The 23,355-nt window shown below is 41.0% G+C and overlaps 1 protein-coding gene and 1 long non-coding RNA gene across 4 annotated transcripts in view; one reads left to right on the top strand and one right to left on the bottom strand.

Moving 5' to 3' along the window:
* The window catches only part of DNAJC24 (DnaJ heat shock protein family (Hsp40) member C24), a 110,286-nt gene that overhangs the window by 10,136 nt on the left and 76,795 nt on the right, over positions 1 to 23,355 (top strand). For all 3 annotated transcript variants that reach the window (XM_083445824.1, XM_083445823.1, XM_083445825.1), the window contains one exon: positions 14,933 to 15,071. In XM_083445824.1, the coding sequence (XP_083301950.1) occupies positions 14,933 to 15,071 (139 nt within the window). The remainder of the gene's footprint in view (positions 1 to 14,932; positions 15,072 to 23,355) is intronic.
* Positions 17,938 to 22,757, bottom strand: LOC310681938. The gene is made up of 2 exons (XR_014513687.1): positions 21,361 to 22,757; positions 17,938 to 21,026 (listed from the first exon to the last, which is right to left on the bottom strand). It is a non-coding gene; the product is annotated as an uncharacterized lncRNA (long non-coding RNA).

Below are 23,355 nucleotides of genomic sequence, written 5' to 3'. Positions count from 1 at the left end.
TATAAGACAAGCTTTTTTGTCCCAAAAATGAGGTTCAAAATTTAGGGTCGTCTTATACATGGGTAGTGCTGAGGGGGGACGGGTAAATGTTTTTTGGCGCGAGCCTGAGATTGTAAGCGGCGATTGGCTGCTTGATTGTTGGGGAGGGATGCAAAAAATCGCTCACACTGGAACTGATCCCTTATTGCCTGGCCTGATTAGAGATATTTGGGCTGTACTTTGGCCACCTCATGAGAAGAGAAGACTCCCTGGAAAAGACCCTGATGTTGGGAAAGACTGAGGGCACAAGGAGAAGGGGGTGACAGAGGACGAAATGGTTGGACAGTGTTTTCGAAGCCACGAACATGGGTTTGACCAAGCTGCGGGAGACAGTGGAAGACAGGAGTGCCTGGCGTGCTCTGGTCCACGGGGTCATGAAGAATCGGACATGACTGAATGACTAAACAACAAGTATTTGTTGGTGATCCCCCATAGCTCATATGCACTGCTTGGAACTACAAGAAATCATGCATTCAGTGTTGTGGGTGCAAGCCTGTAGATGCCCTTTCCAAATGATAATATGCAGGCACTGACATTGCTGAACTTCAGGACCCTAATAAAGTCTTTCTTTCTTTCTTTCTTTCTTTCTTTCTTTCTTTCTTTCTTTCATGAGGACTTGTCATTGTTCTGTTCTCTCTCTGATGTATTATTATGTACACCACCAAGAAATACCGATGATTAAGTGGCATATAAATATCTTATATAAGAGTTGCACAGGTTCCAAGAAGCTCAGGCAACATCTTTACCTGGGAATTGGAGTTGCTTCTCACCTCTTAACATAGGATTTTAAGCCCTGCCTTCTGACATAGAAGCACAAGAGTTAACTCTTTCTGGCTACCCTCTCTTCACTCAGACATAATGAATGGAAAGTTGTTCTTAGGTCTAATTTTCCTTTTTTCATCTACTTCTTTAATAGCTTAAAATTTGCAATTTATTAACTGCAGCTCAGCCCTGATATTGATGGACCTTTTCACCTGTGCCATGGACAAAAATGTTGTCTAAGACCGATTCTTTATATCTTTGTAAGTGAAGGACTTACATTTGCATTTGAAAAGAGACTTTCCTCAAAGGCCATTGGTATTCTAAGAGTTTGTTTACATCAAAATGTGTATGTGTATTGACTGAGGAATGTGTGTGCATTATCTGTCTAACAAAGCTAATTTTTCTGAAGTAGTAGCATAGTTAGCTTTGTGTTCAATAGAGAATTCTTTTTATTGCAAAAACACACTGCAGAATTTCATGACTGACTTTTTTTTTCCAGGGTTGCCAGCTGTCTCCACTTTTTATCATCATAACTTCATGGTTTTAATTAATAGTTAATCATTGAAAAGTTTCCAATTTTCAGCACCATTTTGAGGGCTTCTTCCATTTTACATTTAATGATTTTTTTCCAGTTTCATGGAATAAGAAATGTTTTATTATAAATGTGTTCAGTATGTATCATGGAGCCAAAGTGGGATCTCCACTGGATCTTTTGAGCATGCAGGAGGGACATTGCGTGCTTTAAAATGGTCAGTGATCACCCACAAAAATGTTTGCGTGCAAACCATACATCTCCAAATATTACACTTTTCATTAATTAGGTAATGTTCTATGAAATGCATGAGTGCAGACATGCTTTGTCTTATGCAGCAGTGCTCCCCAAGACCGTGCTGGGGCTGGAGGAGAGCCTCCTACCCCAGTGGCACAGTGGAGATGCTGGACCTTCCTATCTACTGGCTGGTCTGCTTGTGTGTGGTGAGTGCATTGGGCACAACAACTTTGGCCAGGTCTAGCACTGCTATGTGGCCCTTGGAAAGGTGCCAAACCCTCCAGGTAGAAAAAAGTTAGCCACCTGTGACTTAGAGACTTTTAAAGTATTTGTGGGAAGGAAAATAGGTTTCTTTTTATATGGGATATTTTGGGCTGTACTGAGAATAGTAGGTCAGCAGATCTCAGTAGTTCAGCTTAATTAGGACAGTTGTGAATCATTTCTGTAGCATTGTTAACATTTTGTTATTGGTTTATATAACTACTTACCCTCATATTAGCCTTGTGAGATAGGATATTTTGCATTTGGACTGAGGAGAGAGAAGAAGGTTTACTGAAATTGCTACTTTGGGGGAAAGACAACCCCCAATGTTTACAGTTCCCCACCCCCAGATTATTTTAAGAGAGAGAGATGCAGCAATCCCAGAATACAAAGCTATTATTTCCATTTTACAGAAGGATACGGTAATTTATGCTAAGCTCAAGGCCACCTAGTAAGTTCAGGGTAAATGTGGACTTGAACTTTAGAGCTGGGGAACCGAAGTCCAGCAAATGATTACTAGCAAAATCTCTCTCTCTCTCTCTCTCTCTCTCTCTCTCATTATTCTCTTGTTTTTATCCTCAGTTCTTTCCTTTTTGACCTCGTTTTGATCATATGTGGAATTGCTTTAATGCTGCACAACATCAAATATTTTATTGTTGTTGACATGTCAGAGCATTTTGTTATAGGGAGGCATATATGTTTGCTAGTGTGTTTAAAGTCACCCTTCATCATAACATATTTTAAGGCAGGATAGAATGCCAAAAACTCAATCAACTAAAATGATCACAAATAACAATTAGAGCAGGTAAAAGACACAATTAAAGCCCAGAGATTTAAAATATGTTTTTTTAAGGCACAGTGCAAGGCTAAGTTCCAGATTGTAAGCCATAGGAGTAGTCCCCAACTACATAATCACTCTTTCAGGGGAAGTGCAAACCAGTCACAAACTCTGTCTTCCCAATTTCCAGGTCTGAGAACCTCCAATCCATAGAAGTTTCCCCAACTGAAAATCAACACACACCCCACTACTATTTGTCCCATTTTTTAAAAAAGTCATATTTAAAACTTGAGGTAAATACTCTTTTAAGCTGATGTTTTAAGTGAGGAAAACTCCTCCCCTGCAATGTGGTCTCCATTGGATCTGGATTCCATCCTTCATGCATGTTTCGCAACCCCTCACTGCAAGAAGTGAAATAACAGGGAACCAGGCAGAGGGCCTTCTCGGCAGTGGCACCCTCCCTGTGGAACGCCCTCCCATCAGATGTCAATGAGATAAAGAACCAGGAAACTTTTAGAAGGCATCTGAAGGCAGCCCTGTGTCGGGAAATTTTTAATGCTTTACATTTTATTATTATTTATATTTTTCTGGAATCCGCGCAGAATGGCTGGGGAAACCCAGCCAGATGGGTGGGGTATACCGTATTTTTCGTCCCATAGGACGCTCTGTCCCATCAGATGCACCTAGTTATTTGGGTGGGAAATAAATGAAAAAAAAATTTCCTTTATTTCCCCCCCAAAACCAGGTCGGGAAATAGCGGGATGGTGGTGCTGCGCGTCCCCGCTGTCCCCCGACCTTGTGGGGCTGGCCAATATCTGCCCGGCGTAAGGGGCGCTCTGCTTCAGGGCGCCCTGCACGCCGGGCGGCAGGCTGCTATCCGCAGCGTGGGGAGCCCTGCGGGAACTCCCGCGGGTTCCCCAGGCTTGCTGATAGCTTCCTGAAGCCTGGAGAGTGAGAGGGGTTGGTGCGCACCGACCCCTCTCGCTCTCCAAGCTTCAGCGAAAGCCTGCATTCGCCCCATAGGACTCACACAGATTTCCCCTTCATTTTTGGAGGGGGAAAAGTGCGTCCTATAGGGCGAAAAATACGGTAAATAATAAAATTGTTGTTGTTTGTTTGTTTGTTTGTTGTTGTTGTTACTATTATTATTTTCTAAACACACCAGGCAGGGCACACACCCTCAATGTAGTTTGTACCCCTATCAATATGAGGGATAGATTGAAGATAAGGATCTGACCATTATCTGGTTAAATTTGAACTGATGATGGCAATTCCCCCCTGTAAGTGTTGTGGGCCCCGTTTAGATGGCCCACCCTCAGAGACTTATGAATCTGTAGTGTCCTTGAAATATCTGAGAGATTTTCCAGTGGGAGATACAGCAATGCTGTTAATTGTGCCCACGATGTGTTCAGCTGCACTGAAGCCCAAACTGAGGTTTTATGTCTAGAGGTATATGTGTATTTAAATGAGTTCAGACCCTCACTGAGGCAGTGGTCATAACTTGTAGGTTGGTGATCTGAACTCAGAGAGATCAAATTTCAAAACTTGAGTCCATAAGAAAACTAAAAGCTCATTTTGTGATCATTAGAACACGCATAGATGATACCTGGCAGTTTGGTTGTGTTTTTTAACCCTCTTTTCTAAGCACCTCTTCATACGTTGAGAAATTAGTTAATTTTTTTCCATACAACACCAATCTGTCAAAATAGCAACTGTACCACTATGTAACTACCCATGGAGCGATTTCTGATTATATGCACATGTTTGTTAATTTTCTGCGTATTTTTTATTGTTGCTGCAATTGAAATGCTTTGCTTTTGTTCATCTGCAGAGTTTGTGGTCCCTACTTCCTAGCTTGTATACTTGAAAGAATGTATGTTTATGCTTGTCTAAGGGAAACATCTGGGTGGGAGAAATTATAAATATGAAAGCATTAATTAAAAAGATGATAACCAAATGAAATAAATAGGTCCACTGGTATTGCTCTGTTTTATAAATAGTGTGGAGAAAACTCAATGCCTTTGGAAGTATTATTTGAGCATGCATTAGGTGGCAGTAGTGTGTTGTATTTGATGAGAACTCTTTGTCCCTGGTTTGGTTTTGTTTTTACTTTATGTCCTAATGCAGTGTAAAAATGGATGAAACATTATGTCTCAGTTATTTATAATGTTCTAAATGTTCATAATATATGCCTTATATCTTTAAAATATGTGATTTTGAAATTTATAAATTGTTTTGAGACAGAGTTAATGACTTTTAAATAATAATTTGGTCACATTGCTGTACTTGCAGTTTGAATGGACATAAGGGTGACTAAAAATAATGCTGTTTTAAACATACTTTAAAGGAGTGCCCTGAGAAATGCGTAGATATGATTCTCTCCCTTGAGTCCAAATGCAAAATTTCCACATGTATGTGTAAACTCTTTTTATTAAACAACTAGAGAAGGTGATTGTGTCCTGCTAATTAGAAGTGTGTCACACTTAGGGTTAATTTCTTTTACAATTAGTCAAAGCTAACTAATATTGCACGCAGTCTTTGTTTCTCCCTCCTTTTTCCTTTTTACTCCTTTTCCTTTCTCCTTTAGACTATTTTTAAATATCTAATCGAGTGTTTGGACACTATTTTATTCTTTTCTGCTGTATCCATGCTCCTAATATTGTGTACTAGTTATGTTCTTTTAGTTAGTTTGATAAGAGGGGTATGATTTAGTCTCAAGGAGATGTTTATAGAGACTAGGTAGATGTAATTAACCTTTCAGCAAAATGTTTTTAACGTTGACGTCAAATCTTGAACAGGGACAGTTAACTTGTGACCTTTTGGGGTATTCTTTTGCTTCTGCGTGTCTCACAGGTAAAGGAGCTAAGGGAATTCAAAGCTGGTACAGCAATGTCATTAATTTGGCAGAATGATCAATTAATAGAAGAAAAGCATGAAAGCGTTGACAGAACATGCTACCTAATTAGTACCTGATGAACCATGTAGGCCACAGAGCAAAGAGTGCACTGTTGCTTCAGGCTAGCTGTTGTACAAGACCTTTTATGTGCAAGTCATTAAGTCTGTATAGTAGCTAAAGAAAAACACTTCAAATGGATTTTGCTTGGCTGAGGAACTGGTCTTGTGAAGTGTTGAGAAGCCCCCACTGATTTTGCTGGGAACTGGCTAGTTGGTGCTTTACCTCGTTCTCAGACCTGTAATATCGAGCCTCTCCAACTTTATAAGCACAAATGCTTGCTTGCTCTGCCTCAGGTTAACCGGGTGTACTAAAGGATATGTTTGCACCCTGCACTATGATTTACAATGCAATCCTTACCGTGCCTATTCAGAAGTAAGTCCTGTTGGATTCAATAGGGCTTACTCCCAGGCAAGTCAGTTTACACTTGCAGCCTGAATCTTTAATTATTTTAAAGCACATTATGCCACTAGCAACAGGCACACCATAACAAAGGGGGCGGGGGTTCATCTTTTAATTTATATTTGTGAAGCATGACATAAGAACATGTCTTTGGATCGTGACCCCTCCACCTCCATCACTCATCCCTGTTGCTATGCATATAACAGTTATTTGCGTCATTTGCTGTTCTGGTTTTGTTTAATCTAGGTTTTAATTTTTAGTCACCAGCCAGTTGTAGGTCCCCCCCCCTCCTGTAAGTTAGAGATTTATGTATTTCAGTGTTTTTCTTGTCAGTCACTGAGGTTATTCCAAAAGGTGGAATAAAAATACATTTTTTTCTCAAAAATGTTCCTTGAGCTCCACTCTCAGAATGGAAGGGGAGACTATTTTTTTTGCTGATTTCCTCTTCTTGCCTGCAGACTCCAGAATATCTGCTCTGGAAAATTGGAGAGTCTTCAGAACAGTGGGAAGGGCAGAGGAGGAAGAGGGGGATTGGCCAAAATCCCTTGCCCTTCTTTGTACAGGAGATTCCATGAGTATAAGATAATAATTTAAATAATTTTATTATTTGCCTTCCACCCATCTGACTGGGTTGCCTCAGCCACTCTCAGCGGCTTTTCTCTGGATGCAACCCTGAAATTCACAGAAGGGCAACTCTGGATCTAAGCCATTATAAATATATAAGCCCAGGTATCAGTGCAGCCTTGCTAGAAACTTCCTGTTGTAAGAACAGCATTTGTGGTAATTAAAACTGTTTAAATAGTGCGGTACTCCCCTAAAGAATCCATAAATTTATTTAGCTTTAAACATGGATTCCTTGATGGCAACTGTGTTCAGGAGTGCCTTGCCCATTTGGGGCTACCAGTATCTATTTCTGATGTCAGACCTTACAGTGGTTGCATGCATCTAGATTGGATTACTACCGTGCACTCTACTTGAGGTTAGTTTTGAAATTCTTCTGAAATTTTTGTTGTTCCAGATAGTAGCAGCAACTTATAGGATTACATTACTATCCAGCATCACCCACACTAGTTACCAGCTTGTTTCCTGTCATTATACAAACTGTTGGTTCTTTCCTTTGTAAAACCTTAAATGACTTGGACCTGGCAGACCGTCTTGTACATATTAAGATCTGGTAAGGAAGTCCTTCTCTGTGTCTCACCTATGGTGGAAGTAAGATTGATCGGGGTTGGCAATGGTGCAGTAGATCCAGCCTTCACTTTTTGCAACAGGAGGGCTCCTTCAGTTCATGGAGTGAACCAGAATCCAGGAGAAGTACCAGTACTTCGCTGGAGGAAGATGGCCAGGACTGTTACTTTCACCAATTCTTCTTTCCACCTACAGCCATCACCCACACTGTTTAGGAGATTCTGTCAGCCCTTTGCAGTAGCTTTTCAAGAGATCACAGGAGATGACAGAGAGGCAGAAAAATTAATGAAAATTGCTCCACTGCCAGTGGAACTCAGAGCCTTCCCAGTGTTATGGAATGTCTTGCCCCATGAAGTTCAGATGTCTGTATCTTTGATTGCCATTTGCTGGCTTGTGAAATTACTATTATTATTATTACTACTACTGCTGCTGCTGCTATTTCTGTTGGCTTCTCATTTGACTAACTGAGTTGGTTTTTCAGGCTTTGTCCCCCTCCCTCTGGTGACTTCTCTCACAAATTGGAAGAACTATTTCCCAGCAGATCTATGTGCTGTATGCTTTACCTTGTATTTAAGATACAGTAGGTATCTTAAATGGGACGTGGGTGGCGCTGTGGGTAAAACCTCAGCGCCTAGGACTTGCCAATCGTATGGTCGGCGGTTCGAATCCCCACGGCGGGGTGAGCTCCCGTCTTTTGGTCCCAGCTCCTGCCCACCTAGCAGTTCGAAAGCACCCCTAAGTGCAAGTAGATAAATAGGTACCGCTTTATAGCGGGAAGGTAAATGGTCTTTCTGTGTGCTGCATTGGTGCAGGCTCACCAGAGCAGCTTCGTCACGCTGGCCACGTGACCCGGAAGTGTCTTCGGACAGCGCTGGCCCCTGGCCTCTTGAGCGAGATGGGCGCGCAACCCCAGAGTCGGTCACGACTGGCCCGAACGGGCAGGGGTACCTTTACCTTTTACCTTTTAGGTATCTTAAATAATTAGCCCCATTGTGGAGTGCATGATATATGAAATGCAGCTATGAATATTGGCTACAAAAAGCAAAGTATTTGGGTGAATGTAGGCCCCTTCTACTTAAATCATATTAATTCCCTCCATTTGTAACCAGATACTGACGTTTTCCACACTTTAGTTTTTAATACTAAGCTGCAAAATAGCTTCAGCTACACCAAAGGAAAGTGGTAGTAATTTTTTTTAATGTATTTTTATTAAAGATTTTCTTGGTTTACAAAGTATGAGCAATGTCTCTCTTTTCCCCCCCAAGTAACATTTTTACAGATCAGTTTCATTTGTTGAGGCAGTCATTCAAAGGGATGTGTGCACACTAATTGTGCATGTTCTTTCTCCTTCTCAGCAACTCTCCCCCCCCCTTCCTCAAATCCTTCCAGATCTTCTTGCATAAAGATTGAGCTTGTGAGCATGTGCTAGATCATGGCTAGTAGGAAATTTCAAAACTGAAAATGTGAGTATGGCTAAAAAAATATAGTGTTACTTCATTTGAAACTTCATTTCCCTTAAAAACTAATCAACTAGGAATAGCGTCACCCAAACTAAGCCATCATGATACAGCACTGTGGGAATTAAAAACTTGAAATGTAACAGTAGAACATTTTGTGGATCTAATGCTTTATTATTTGAAGTTTATAGAACTTTTACACATTCAAATAGTAGGAATATTACTATATTTGAACTGAGTCATATAGTTTCAGGATTGCTGAGTTGCCGGGGTGGGGGGTTGTCTGTATTCCTGAGCCCCTTTCTAATTCCTGGATCCAGCATGGATTCAGTTCTTCGAATAGCCAGGATAGCTTCCTGGTGATGTAAGGGCCCCTAAGTGTGGGCCATTAAGGTAACAAAGGAAGTGACTCTATGCCAAACAGAATATGGGTGGGCAGCTTCCCACAACTGGCTGGTAGTTAGAAAGGCAAAGATTGGATGTGAGTTGTGTGTGTGAGCTAGAAGCAAGAAGTGGCAGACGGCAGGCTGGCCAGCTGCAAGAGACAGTGCCATGCCTGATTCTCTTTTGAATCCAAGGCTGTGGCTATGGGAGAACCAAGATCCTCTTGGGGTGTTAATTCTGTGAGCCCCTCCATCGTATGCTCATGTTGTATATATGTGTGAATAAACCATATATCCTAAAGACACCACAGTCTCTGCTGTCCCTCATTCTGAGGAAACCGAACCCTGTGGGTGTGCCTGGACCTCCTAGAATCTCGCACTGCTCAGAGATTGGGGTGGGTGCAACAGTAAACATATTTTATCTGGGAATAAGCCCCACGGAACATACATGGTCTTACTTCTGAGCAGGTATTCAGCCCTTGATACTCATTTTAAATCCTCAGCCACTGTGAAAACTTAATTTTAAGAGGCAATGATAATTCCAAGTAACTACAATCGTACCCTGGAAGTTGAATGGAATCCGTTCCAGAAGTCCATTCGACTTCCAAAAGGTTTGGAAACCAAGGCACAGCTTCTGATTGGCTGCAGGAAGCTCCTGCAGCCAATCGGAAGCCACAGAAGCAGCATCAGACATTTGCAAATCGGAACACTCCCAGGTTTGCGGCGTTCGGGAGCCAAAACATTTGACTCACAAGGTGTTCGTCAACCAAGGTGTGACTGTGCAGGCACCCTTTGTTGACAGAAAGAGTTGCTTTCCCACATTATATCATAATCTTAGCAAAGTTGAGTATTCAAGTTTGTTGTTTCTGTCCACATCTCTGTAATGGTAAATGTACAGGTAAGATGTTCTTTCTGCAGTAACAGTATGTGATTGAATCCCCTGGTTTAATAATGCTAAATAGTGTAAAACTGCCTGCCTTACTTTTTCCCACTTTGCTTTCATTATTTTAATTCCAATAAATATAAATTGTGGGCCTCAAGCGTTTTGATGCACAAGCTGCTGTGAACACCACAGTAGTATGCTGTAGTCTTGAATGCTGGTTTAGACTTTCCCACACGCCCACAGCCTCCAACTACAAAACAAAAGAACATTCCCCATTGATATTTTTACATCGGAGCTCATTGGAAGAAGGAACTGTAGAGGAGTTAGTATTATAATTATGGTCCATCACCCGCTATCCTTGAGATGTTGGTCTTTTAATTTTGTCGTTTAACTGAATCTTGCCTTGGGATTCTTCATTCTGAAAAGCAGTATAAAAATAAACTTGCTATGAATCTACACTATGCTACAGATCTGCATGAAAAAGTTATTTTCGGACTGTATCAGGTCCTTGTAGCACTATGGAAAACAGGTAAATCAGGTACACCCACCTCATGGTTTAGCATGGAGAAATCATTTATTCATTTATTTTTATTTTAAACATATTTCACCCTTCAGCATCACTACTTCAAGAGTGGCTATGACATTAAAAAGATATCACAGATCAGACTACTAGACTAATAACATTTAAATATCAAATGAAAGCAATAAGGTAAGAAGAATCATTGCAGCCAAATAAAACACAAAATATCAGCTGGAATTTTAAGAAACTAGGAAAATAAATATGTATTTGTCCAGTACCAAAAAGGCAGGCAATTAGGTACAGGTGAACTAAGCTAGATAGAGTCTTCTAAAAAGGGGTGCCATGGAAAGCAAGCAATTTTGCCAGTGGCCATCTGTCTGACCTCCAAAGTGTGGGCACCTGTACAAGGGCCTCCAAAAGTAATTTTACTGTGTGGATGGGTTCATGTGGGGGAAGGGACTTGTTCAGGTCATCCAAATTACCCATGCATTACCCATTAGATCTAAAGGACCCTAGTGTCTCCAAGTTAAAGAAAAAAGAATGCTCTAACATATGCCCTTAGGCCAAGTAATAATTGTGTTTAAGTAGACAGATTAACAAGGATTTGATCCTGGATTTCTCAGGCCCACACCCCAAGCTTTTTAACAGCAAGGTGCCAGTTGAAGTAAAGCATATGCTTGCTTTCCTAGAATACATTTTCCTTAGGCTTTTCTTACACTTGGGATTTTTGAAGCCAATATTTGGATCCCAATTGTGCTAACATATTTTCAGAAAAATCAATGTTACTTATGCAAGCAATTCATCCTGTACCCCACCCCACCCCCGGCAGCAGACAGGAATTGGGAATAGATTTAGAATGTTGAGTCTAAATACACCTACTTTAACATTGCTGAAGAACATTTAATTCACTCCTGTACTGAGCACCTTTTTCAAGTTCGGGATCTTGGTCTCAACAGAGCCTTTGTGGTTCCACTGTACTTTGAAACAGGAAGTTCCTAGTGGAAGTTGCATGAAGGAAAGAACCTGCACTGTGGGCAGTGGCTTGGCTCTAGAAGGCCCTCCCTGCAAATGTACAACTGGAACTAAGACATTGTTTTTTGCCCACACACTTAAAAATGTGGCATTCTTTTTGTCTTGCTGGTTAGCTTCTATCAAACCTTTCAGTTCATTATTTCTTCTGACTTTTGTAATATTTATTATTGTGTGTGAATTAATGCTAATTGTACACCTTCCTGGAATCCTTGGATGAACAGTGATTTAGAAATATTTTAAATAAATTCAAAATAATACAGCTGGCTTTTTTAATATAATATATACAGATTATATCTGCTGACTTACTGTGGTGCCTGGTTGGCTAGTGTTGGACTAGTGTCCCTTTGCTCCATTCTAGTTCGGGGGATGGGGGGGTTTCAAAGCATTTTTGCTTTATTTTTGGAAGTGTGTTGGATGGGGGAGCGCACAACGCAAGGGCAAGGCACAGGAAAAGCTGCTGTTCTCAGGCTCCTAATATCTTTCCCACAAACTATCCTAGGGTTGGGATTCTATGCTCCAAGGGTTGTTGCTGTTTAGTCGTTTAGTCGTGTCTGACTCTTTGTGACCCTATGGACCATAGCTGTCAACGCTTCCTTTTTAAAAGGGGAATTCCCTTATTCCGAATAGGATTCCTTGCAAGAAAAGGGAAAAGTTGACAGCTGTTCTATGGACCAGAGCACACCAGGCACTCCTGTCATCCACTGCCTCCCGCAGCTTGGTCAAGCTCATGTATACTCCAAGGGGAGGGAATCTTATTCTGCCTGAGTTAGTCCTCCCCTACCCAGCTGTGACCCCACCTCTTCCCAAATCACTCCACCACCCCACCCCAAAGCAGCAAGTGGACTTTGGAAAAGTTTTTTAGTCATGAAATGGCTGTGTGGGGTGGTTTTCAAGGGCAATTGCACAAGGATGAGAGGGTTAACCCTTCCTTCCTTAGTTGCTGCCCTCCCCCAAAATTGCCCTTCACAGCAATTAAAAAACTACAGTTGGCCTCAAGGACCTTTTTTTAAAAGCCCAATTGCTGTGCAGGGGTTGGGAGAGAGAGACTGTGGGCTAGAGGTTTCCCTCCCCTGTACTTGCCTTGTAAGCCTCATTGGGGCTTCCTGCTGACTAGATATGGAAAAGTTGCACTCTAAGGCAATAACATGTTAAAAGGGAAATCTAAATTGGATTGTCTCAGAAATGTGTGTATATCATGGAAAAAGGGGGATGCTGTTGCACAGCAGCAGCATGCCTAAGTGCTGTATGTTCTGATAGCAATGCTATTTATGTAGAAGTGCAAACATAGCTGCGTAATACAAGTTATCCAGAACAGGAAAGTTATCCTATCATTTTGTTTTCTTCCCAAACCCAAGTGAATTTGCTAAGATTAATCATATGGAGTGACACCCAAAACCTGCTCTAGAGAGTTAAGGGACCCTTTGGAAGAGATTTGGAGTGTGCACAGCAGGGTTATAGGAAAAAGAAGTCCAGTTCTGCAACTGGGCAGACATCATTGGATTCCACCCATAATAATGAGACAAATTTAATAACTAGTATTATAAGACTATTTTGTCCCATACATTTATTGTTTTGTGGCCTGTTTTGGTACATACAGTATTTATAGCTTTGATTTCAGGCAGTTTGCGTCTATTAATTTCAAAGGTATTTACTGAAGAAGGTTCCTGCACTCTCTTTTTTTTTCTTTTTTGACAGACAAGACTCATTTTCATGGTATTTTTGAGTAATTCTTTTAAATATTAATGACTTGCGTTTCACTCCTCAGAAAACAACACACCAATCTAACCCCAGTTATACTTAGTAATATTTTTAAAGATGATTAACGAAAGGTGGTTGAAGGTTACAGTTTCATATGTGAATTTCATTGCATATTCAATTTGCAACCATGTTTTCTGATTCAACAAGTGCACGAAAGCCTGTTTGTATGCTAAGATGTAAGACTAGGATCTCCTGAGCTGGATCAGGGTAGTGAAAAAAGACAAATCATTGTAGAAATTTGAAGTACTTAACATTTTTTTTTCATGGTTCGTGCCATTACATTAAACGAGACCAAGTCACACATCCACGCAAGATGCTTTCCTTCTTCCAGAGATCGTATCTGCTGTAGATTATGACATTGAATGAATATGGAGACAAATCTCCCCTGCAGATATGTCTATAGCTCCAGTTGCATCTTTGGCAATAACTTGGGACCACATTTCACATTGAGACTTTGCCACACGATCCCTCCTTTAGGTGGGATCACATATAAAAAGAGATGGCCAGTTTGCATCTGTGAACAGATGTTGTCCTCCAAGTCTAGGGAAAGATGTTGGAAGCATTGGGGACAGATAAGGAACTTTCTGTTGAAAGACAAACTTGGAAATCTCTGCCCATATTCCTAGTAGCTACTGAAAAGTAGTTGCCAAATGGTGTGTAGAAGACTAGTTGGTCATTATAATCTAAGACTGTGCACACAATCCACACACACACACACAAATAGTCATGCCAAGCTATGTTTTTCTCCTTTATACATTACAAATTCTAAACCCATGTATGACTTTTTCATCTGGAATGGTGCTTGCTCAGAATTTTATACCTTAGTTTAAATAATCATTATGTTACATTGTGGAGATGTTTCGAGTTAAGTTAATGGTAGGATATATGTTTTTAAAAAGAATAAGTGAGAGAACTGTGACAAATGGCATTAGAATTTTATGTTGTTTGGGGAGGTGGTTTCTTTTGGTGATACTGATACAAATACTAGAAATTCAGATCATTTCTTATATATTTACTAAAATCTAATTAATTTTACAATCCTGTGTTCAGCAAAACTAATGCAGAAATTACGATATCATTTTGCCCTTACGCATGTTACCTTTTAGCCCTGTCCCCAAACATTATTTCAAAACTGAAAACAGCACAAAATGTTGTATCCAGTGACCCATGATAGAAATTTGGAAAGGCTTTTTATTCACTGGGTTGGAATAAATTAAAGATGGTGAATGATAGATTAAAAATAGAATTACATTTATGGTAAATTTATATCCTATTTTGTATCTTCTGTTGACTGTTTCAACGCCAAAACCTAGATATTAAAAAAGTAACCACAGAAAAATTATATATTATTTACATTAAGCTAAAAAAAATTAATGTTAAATCTAAATAGTCTTCCCCTTACTCCTATTTTTTATTTTTATTTGCGTATACCTATTTCTGTTTGCATTAGTCATTCTCTCTAGGTAAATTGTCCATAAGACCAATGATTCCATCAGCAAATTATCCAGAAAATGCTGTCAGTGCACATTGTGACATTTGTGCCACTGGTGTATTTGCTGCTATTCCAGTGGTCTAATTAACCTGGCAGCAATCTCTTGTGGCCAATGCTGCTTCCTTTGTTTGTTTTCCTTGGCACCATAGTTCAGACCTATACATCCTCCATACACTTAAAATAGATCTCATATTTACTATTGATTTCCCCCTTCCATCCCCCCTCCCCTTCCCCTTTCCTTCTTTTGATTGGCAGTATCATCCAGACAAACAGAGCGCAGATGTGCCAGCAGGAGAAGTGGAGGCGCGCATGCAGAGGTTCATCGAAATTGATCGAGCGTGGAAAATTCTAGGGAATGAAGAGACAAAAAAAGAGTATGACCTGCAGCGGCGTGGTAGGTTCCTGCCAAGGAGTGCTGTAGTAGTAGCAGCAGCAGCTTTTGAGAGCAGAAGCCAGAGTGGTAGCTCAGTAGTATTTTTTCAAAATGCTTTTTGTTTGACCGAAACACTTCATTTGCTCTTACCCACTTCCATATTTAGATACATTATTTATACTGATTACTCCATCTCCATTAAGCAGTAAAAACATTAAATTACTTTTGACAAAGCATTAGGTGGTAGCTGTTATACTAATTCTAATGAATGTAGAACTTGGATGATAATAATGACTTAGTTTAGCCATTTCTCATTTGACAGTATTTAAAGCAGTTTCGTTAAATGTTCTTAATTACTTAAGTTATGCCCTTTGCTACATTCTGTTGCTGCATTTTAGATATAGGTTTTGAGTAATCTGTGTCAAAGGTATACTGCCGCATATTTATAAACACTTCACAGTCATTAAAGTGTATCCTTTCTACCAGTCTTTAGGAATCGATCATATTTCAGAATATTTGTCATAATGCATCCCTGGTATAAACGTCTAAGGAAGCAAGTTATATTCCAGTTAAATGCATTAACCAGGCAGTTCCAGCACGGGCACACACACACACACATATATATGTACATCTTGGGGAAAATAGCATCTTAAAACAGTGACAGGCTGTTGTGAGAAAGAAAGGGGAAAATGTAGGTCAGGTCTGTCACACATGGGCTACCATTACATGAAGTGATAGGCTGTCTTTCTGCTCTGGCCTCAGGATAGGAGTCCCTCAGCCTTCCATTAGAACCTTCAATAAATGTATATCCACCCTACATGTTAATGGGGGGAGTCAATAATAGTGTATTGCCTGTGGGGAAAACACTCAGTCGCACTCTGCGGTAACACACTCTGGTCCAGCATTGACGTGTAGCTACCACCACTTTTCAGTGTGTCTGATAAAAGCTCACTGTCTCTGCAGCATGTTATTGAATTCCCTTCCATTGTACGCTGGCACACCATCAAACCTTTCTCTCTCTTGCTGTTTTAAGTTCCCTGCTGTTAAGGTTGCCACAATTTTATTTGAGAAACAAAAGCTTAGTCAGCGTGGCTGGCAGATACACATAATCAACGGAATAATATACGGCGTATCCAAGCTTATTTTTTTAATCATGAATTATTTGGTGTCTATAGTTCTCTCTTTTTTCAAAATGTGCTATTTGGGGTGTTAGATGTTAAACTGAAATGAGCAAAATTATTTTTGAACTAGTTTTTTTTTTGGCTTGTAGCTTAATAGAAAGAGCAGCTGGTTTTGCCAAGAGAGAGAGGGAGAGAGACTAACTTGGAGCTGGGGTTAAGAAATTTCCCTTGTGTAAAAATTGGCAGAAATGTATTTGTTTATGCTCTGTCCATTTTGTAGTTAGACTTTGAGATATACACTCTAGCATAGAAGTCAGCCCAGTCAATTAAGCTTTATGTCCTTACAAGTAATGCACAGAAAATGACAGTTAATGCGTATTTTAATTTTTGAGGTTGTGAAGCTTTTTCAGATTTGCTTTTTTTAATGTTTCGTGCTGTTACCCATGCAGATAAGCAAAGCGTGTGGAATTTGCTTTGATTGAAATCTACAGGGATTGATTCTGTGCAACCTTTGTTTTTCTAGTGAGGCTTGAAGGGACTTGGAAAAGAGAGATTGGGCAGTTGCAGTGGCTGTGTAACTTCCGTTGCAATCGGTGGAGTGTCAGCAAGGATTCATATAATACACAACTTTTGGTTTTAGCTAAAGTTGATGTGTTGTTGCAGTATACCAAAACAATTTTATTGAAAGGAATTGATTTAAAGGAAAGCAACCTATTTTAAATCCCTTTAAATCCATTGGGATCTACTGGGCATTTATGGTCCTGTTCTTCCAAAACAATACTTGCTACTGTTAAAGTGATTACTGAAAATGGGAAGCTTATTGACAAATCTGCCTGATAGTGCCATAGTTGAGAACAACTGCCCAAATTAGGAGTGGGTGGATGACTTAGGGTGCAGCAATGGGCACTGCTATAAGAGAGACTAGCTTTCTCAAACAGCATTATGGTGAGTTCTGCCAGGTTTGACAAGCCTCAGGCTTTCTCTCAGAGTTGGAGAGGTTGGATGAGAATTGCCCCCACAGCAGCACTTCAGAGGCACTCACAATGGGGAAGAGCTGGAACTCCACAATAAAACACGCTTTTTGTGCAAAAATTTCAATTCCCATCATATCTCAAGGAAGGTCTGGGCAAAAAAAATGTGTTGAAAACCTGGGGATCCATTGCTAGTCAGTCTACCAATATTTATAGAACAGCTTCCCATGTTTGAGATTATCACTACTCCCTCCTTAGCTCCTCAGTTGGTAGGAAGTCTGGGATTGGATTTGTCTCTGTGCTTCTGGCACAGTGCCTGAAAGCCATTTGCTCACCCCCACCCTCCCTTCAGCTTGAAGCTAGCAGGCAGAATTGGGACTGCATTTGCAATTGTGCTGGGTTTTGGAAGCTTTTGGAAGATTCTGGGAAGGATTCCACACATCGCTCTTTGTTTCCAAGATGGGGAAGATGAGAGGATTTCCAGACTTCTTATTTTTCTAATAGAAAAGCACTGGTTGTTGAGGGGGTTGGGTGAACAGTGGGTAAAGGAGAACTTTGAGCTAACAGAGAGGATGGGGTTGGCAAGCGGGGAGTTGTAAGCTGAGATGGAGGTATTGAAGGGCTGGGGTTGAAGGAGTTGTTGAGGGATGAGAGGGTAGAAGGGGGTGGGGGATTAAAGAAGCTGTGAGGGGTTGGGCAGGGTGTAAGTGGAGGGTGTTGGGGAGTTGGTGAGGGTGGCAGGTAGGGAGGGATGGTGAGCAGGGGCGACAGCCCCTAATATTTACACACAATAACAAAGATCTCAACCTGTTTTATTATGATGATAATTTAAAAATGACAACCAAATGCTCAAGAATATTAATTCGGATTGCAGTGTTATAACACAACCATTCCTAAACAAGCCCCTCTGAATTGTGATAGAATCGTGAACTGAGAATTGGCCATTTTATTTGTTTGTTTGTTTAAATTATTTTTATGGTCTACTACAATTTCATTATAAAAACCAAAGCAGTTTACACCAATTATATACACACAATAAAACCATATAAAGTTTTAAAATTGCAAATCATCAGTTGACTATATATAACTGAATATAATCTAATATAAATTATTGTGAGGAAAAGTCCGAAGAAGAACATAAAAATGTATTTATTCTGATCTTCCAGTCTAAATGGTGTGATTTTGCAGTGCTGTGAAATATATGTATTGATCAAGCCGCATCTCATGAATCTTTCTCAGGTGCTAGAATAAGAAAGTAAATCTGAAGCTGCTCAATTTTTATTATTATTTCTAGAGCTGGACTTAAGGGAAGGGTTCTTGCCATTAGGACTTACAAGCTCCCCCTGCCCTACCAGGACAGTTTAGTGGGTTTCAGGCAAGGTTCAGCCTGAATGGTAGCAGTGTATTTGTGGCCCTACAGTGTTCATAAACATGTATATCATACCCAAACCATATATTAGCACAACATCAACAAGTTACAGCAAGCATCTACCCCCCTCTTCCTCTTCTTGTATGGCTTTTAGTTTTGCTTAACAGGGGCTGTTCTTCCTTCGCCTGCCCCACCTTCTGGAGCAAGGCTTTGGGGAGGAAAAAGACCCCTGACTGAAACCCTGGAGAACCAGCTGCTGTCAGTCAGTGTACACAATACTGAGGTAGTCTTTCTGGCAAAGTGTTACTGAAGTTTGCTTCTAATAGTTATTTAATGCTGAATAAAAGATTCCCAGCATCCCTTTTAATTTTCTTGAATTTTCGGCTTGTAAGACATGCAATGAAGAACCTCCGGTCCATGGGCCAACTTTGGTCCGCAGCGGGTACAGGTTGACCTGTGAGGCCCTTTTCCTTCATGTCCATCATCTGACAGACATAAGGGTGGGGTTAAATCCTGTGTTGGCTATGTGTGCCTGTCCCCAGCTACGAACAGAAGTGTGCATCCCAAGTGAGCAGAGTTCAACCTTGCTCATCTACTGATGAATAGGGCTTAAATCGTGCTCAGGTCAGCAGGATTCCATGCAAACCTGATTATATCAGAGTCTCCTGCTAAAATGGAGTCCATCCATCCCCCATAATTTTAGCACTCAACCCTGATAAAACATAGGGGGCTTCCCTTTTAGCAGCTTCTAATGCGCCCTCCTCACTAAATCAGTAAAGAACTGCATACCCACTCACTATGTAGTATTACTCAAAATTCAGAGAGGCATCTAAGGACACACAATATAAAATCAATATTTATTTAGAAATAGAGATTTTTAGATACAGTGGTACCTCGGGTTAAGAACTTAATTCATTCTGGAGGTTTGTTCATAACTTGAATCTGTCCTTAACCTGAAGCACCACTTTAGCTAATGGGGCCTCCCGCTGCCGCCGCACTGCCACACAATTTCTGTTCTCACCCTGAAGCAAAGTTCTTAACCTGAGGTACTATTTCTGGGTTAGCGGAGTCTGTAACCTGAAGCATCTGTAACCTGAGGTAACATTGTATAACCCATTGTACAGATTACCAATTTACTACACAGCTTCACCAGTGCCATCCAAGTGGTAACATGCATATGGTGAATCCTTGGAAAATGTTCATATGGATCCACTTTTTACATTCTGTGGATTTCCATAGCTTTGTTCTTGTTCTCCAACTTCTCCTGCAAAGAGAAGGCAGAAAGGACATATGGGAGGTTCTCAAAGGTCTCTCATCCATTGTAACAGCCTGGCATACTGAGTCCTCAAGCACACAGATTTGAGTTGTGTTGGAGATAGAACAAGGCTTTGTTATGGCCTATGAGTGATAGACTTCAAATTTCCTGGAATATACAGTGGTTGGTTCAGGTGTGATACATTATTGCCCAAATTCCATAAGTGACATTAAAATAAACCCAAGTCTTATTACATATATATTGGCAAAGAACAACAGAGTATGTAATCCGTGGAATTAGATAGAAAAGATAGAAGGAACTGAAGAAGGAAAACTCTTATTAGTATTTTTGACTGGTTCCATCTACTGTAGCATTTCTTCTAGTGATTTGGAGCAGCAGCATAATTGCCAAGATGGATTAAGTTGATAAGAGAAGATAAAGCTTCCTCCCCCCTCATTCTCATTTATTACTATTTCAGTCTTAGATGTAAGTGGGTTAACTTTGTTTAAATATATATCTATTTAATGTACTGGAGGTGTTCAGAATAGGTTAGGTCAAAGAGGTTTTATTGATCCAGTAATTATATCTAACTTGTCTGATTTGTTTTAATTGCCTTCATTAAGATTAATTTAGATGAAACTCATTCCCTGGAGATCTATAGTGTAGATTTCAGGTAAAATTAGAATCACAATTTAATGTTGCAAAAAGGAGGCAGAGACCACAGGCCAACTTGATACTGGATAATCGGCCGCTAATTAATGAATTGCATGGGGGGGAAATCATGCTTTAATATTAAAGTGCTAATTAGATTTTTTTCACCAATACATGAGGGCAGTTAAAATAAGTGTTTAATTTCACTACCAATACATTATTCATAGTTAACTACTATGGTAGCAGACTGGTTGCACCAAAATGAGGAACATCAGGATAACCTTTGTTCTAAAACAGTTTGTCACAAATGCATGCATACTACTCCTGACAGAATGTGGACCACAATTGCCAAGTTACAGTATGAGTCCCTACGTTTTTGCAGTTTAGCATGGTACTATCAAATTCAGATTACTAGTTGAGAGCTGCTTTCTTCACAGATTGGCATTCGTTTTAGGTCTGATTTAGATCCTTTCCAGTATTCTCTGTAACCAGTAATCTGAAATGATAAACTGAGTATCGTGAATTAGTATTCATTTGCTCATAGAACATTGTATACCAATGCACAACTGTGATCAAAATATTATATAGCACCAATGTGATTTTAAGTATCTACCGTATTTTTCGCCCTATAGGTCGCACCGTCCCATAAGGCGCACGTAGTTTTTTGGGGGGGAAATAAAGGGCGGAATTATTCCCCCCCCCCCAGGCGTGGGCTTGGGGCGGGGGAAGCCCGAGCTTCCCCCGACCCCAGCCCCCAAACAGGCAGCTCTCTGCAAGCCGTGGGAGCCCAGCGCGCGCAGGCTTCAGCATGCAGGCAACTCTCCGCAAGCAGCGGGAGCCTTGCGAAGAGGTGCGCGAAGCCTGCATTCGCCCCATAGGACGCACACACATTTCCCCTTCATTTTTGGAGGGGGGAAAGTGTGTCCTATAGGGCAAAAAATACGGTATATTAGTTCAAATCAAGGGCAGGTAACATCCATTCCATGGGTCAAATGAGGTCCTCCAGGTCTTTCTTTCATCTTAGGCCATGCCCCTCACCATCCTTGATCTGTACCCTCATTGAGTGCCTTTGCTTACCTGGAATATGTCAATGAACTGAGATACTGCCTCTCGCTTGCTTGAACGGATAGCTGTGTGTGCAGAAACCTGACTTGCATGGCAGGGATTTAGCTTACTGTACATGGAAAGTAGCCACATCTGTTGCATTAGCCACTTTTGGCTTTGGCCCTGGCCACGACTACCATACAGCCCCAAGACAGACTATGAGAGATTGTGACCATTGGACTGGTGCAAGTTCCCCATTTTTTAAAAAAGTGTTGGAGAAAATAAGGAACTCTAGTATTCCAAAGTATGCATAGCTGTGACCATGCACAGAACTAGCTGTATAGTGGTATCCTAAGCAAGGCAAATGGAACAAACTGTTCCATTATTTTGTTTCTTTCCAAGTTTACATCATTTTACTAGAGTGTAGTTCAGGCATAGGCAAACTCGGCCCTCCTACTGTTTTGAGACTACAATTCCCATCATCCCTGACCACTGGTCCTGTTAGCTAGGGATTTTGGGAGTTGTAGTCCCAAAACATCTGGAGGGCAGAGTTTGCCTATGCCTAGTGTAGTTGATCCAGTAGGGGCTGAAGCTGTTAACTGATAAATCTGATAAATCACTTACCACCCTGTTACACTGTGTCTACTTATTTTGGAAGGTATACCTATATGACATCAGACCTAGCTGTTACTATTTTCTCCTAGCTTTGTTTATTAATCTGTAAAGGGTAAAGGCAAAAAGCTGGGAGAGAATAGATCAATATACAGTGGTACCTCGGGTTACAGATGCTTCAGGTTACAACTCCCCTAACCCAGAAATAGTACCTCGGGTTAAGAACTTTGCTTCAGGATGAGAACAGAAATCACGTGGCAGCAGCAGCGGGAGGCCCCATTAGCTAAAGTGGTACCTCAGGTTAAGAACAGTTTCAGGTTAAAAATGGACCTCCAGAACAAATTAAGTTCTTAACCCAAGGTACCACTGTATACAGAAGTTATATATGATCAGAAATATACCTACTACTTAAGACACGTGGGGATATGGACAAACATGACAGGTGAACTATGGTTCATACTTCTGAAAGAAGCCCATTCTTCATTAGTCTTGAGACAGCAATTTTTAAATAGTAGGGAGCTGCAGCTAAAAGTGTGGCAATCTTGGATATTGCCACATGTATATACCGTATTTTTCGCTCAATAAGACACACTTTTTTCCTCCTAAAAAGTAAGTGGAAATGTCTGTGCGTCTTATGGAGCGAAGCCAGCAAGAGCCGCTGCCACTGACATGCGCTGCGCAGCTCTGCCTTTAAAGCAAGAGCCGCGCAGAGCGTGGCTGCGGTTCTTGCTGGCTTTACAGCAAGATGGGAGGAGGGACAGACGGGGCTGCAGTCCGTTCCTCCTTCCAGCTGACTGTAATTCAAGCAAAGGGAGAGCCGCTTACACGTCTCCTGCCCCAGCATCTCCTCTTTTTGCTCTGGTTCCGGTGAGGCAAGGCAGCTGCCCGCCACAGGCATGCACAAATGTGAGCTCTCCCTCTCCCTTCTTCCCTTCCTTCCTTCCTTCCTTCCTTCCTTCCCTTCCTCCCTCTTCCAACTTGAATAAAATATTGGGGGGGGGCAGGTAAGCCCTGCCTCACATACCGCAATTCAGCCTTTCTCAACCTGTGGGTCCCCAGATGTTGTTGAACTACAACTCCCATCGCCCCTAGGTAGCAAGGCCAGAGCTCAGGGAAGATGGGAGTTGAGGGATGATGGGGTTTGTTGTCCAATAACATCTGGCGACTCACAGGTTGAGAACTTCAGCGATCTCAAGACAAAGTGCATGCACACTATATGAATGACAATGCCCATCAACATGGGGGGGACGGGACGATTCCCTCAAATATTAAATGGCGGGGG

The sequence above is a fragment of the Podarcis tiliguerta genome, assembly GCF_965153285.1.
Source record: "Podarcis tiliguerta genome assembly, chromosome: 1".
NCBI classification, from domain to species: Eukaryota; Metazoa; Chordata; class Lepidosauria; order Squamata; family Lacertidae; genus Podarcis; species Podarcis tiliguerta.
The sequence above is the reverse complement of the archived record's forward strand: the minus strand, read 5'-3'. Positions and strand labels throughout refer to the sequence as shown.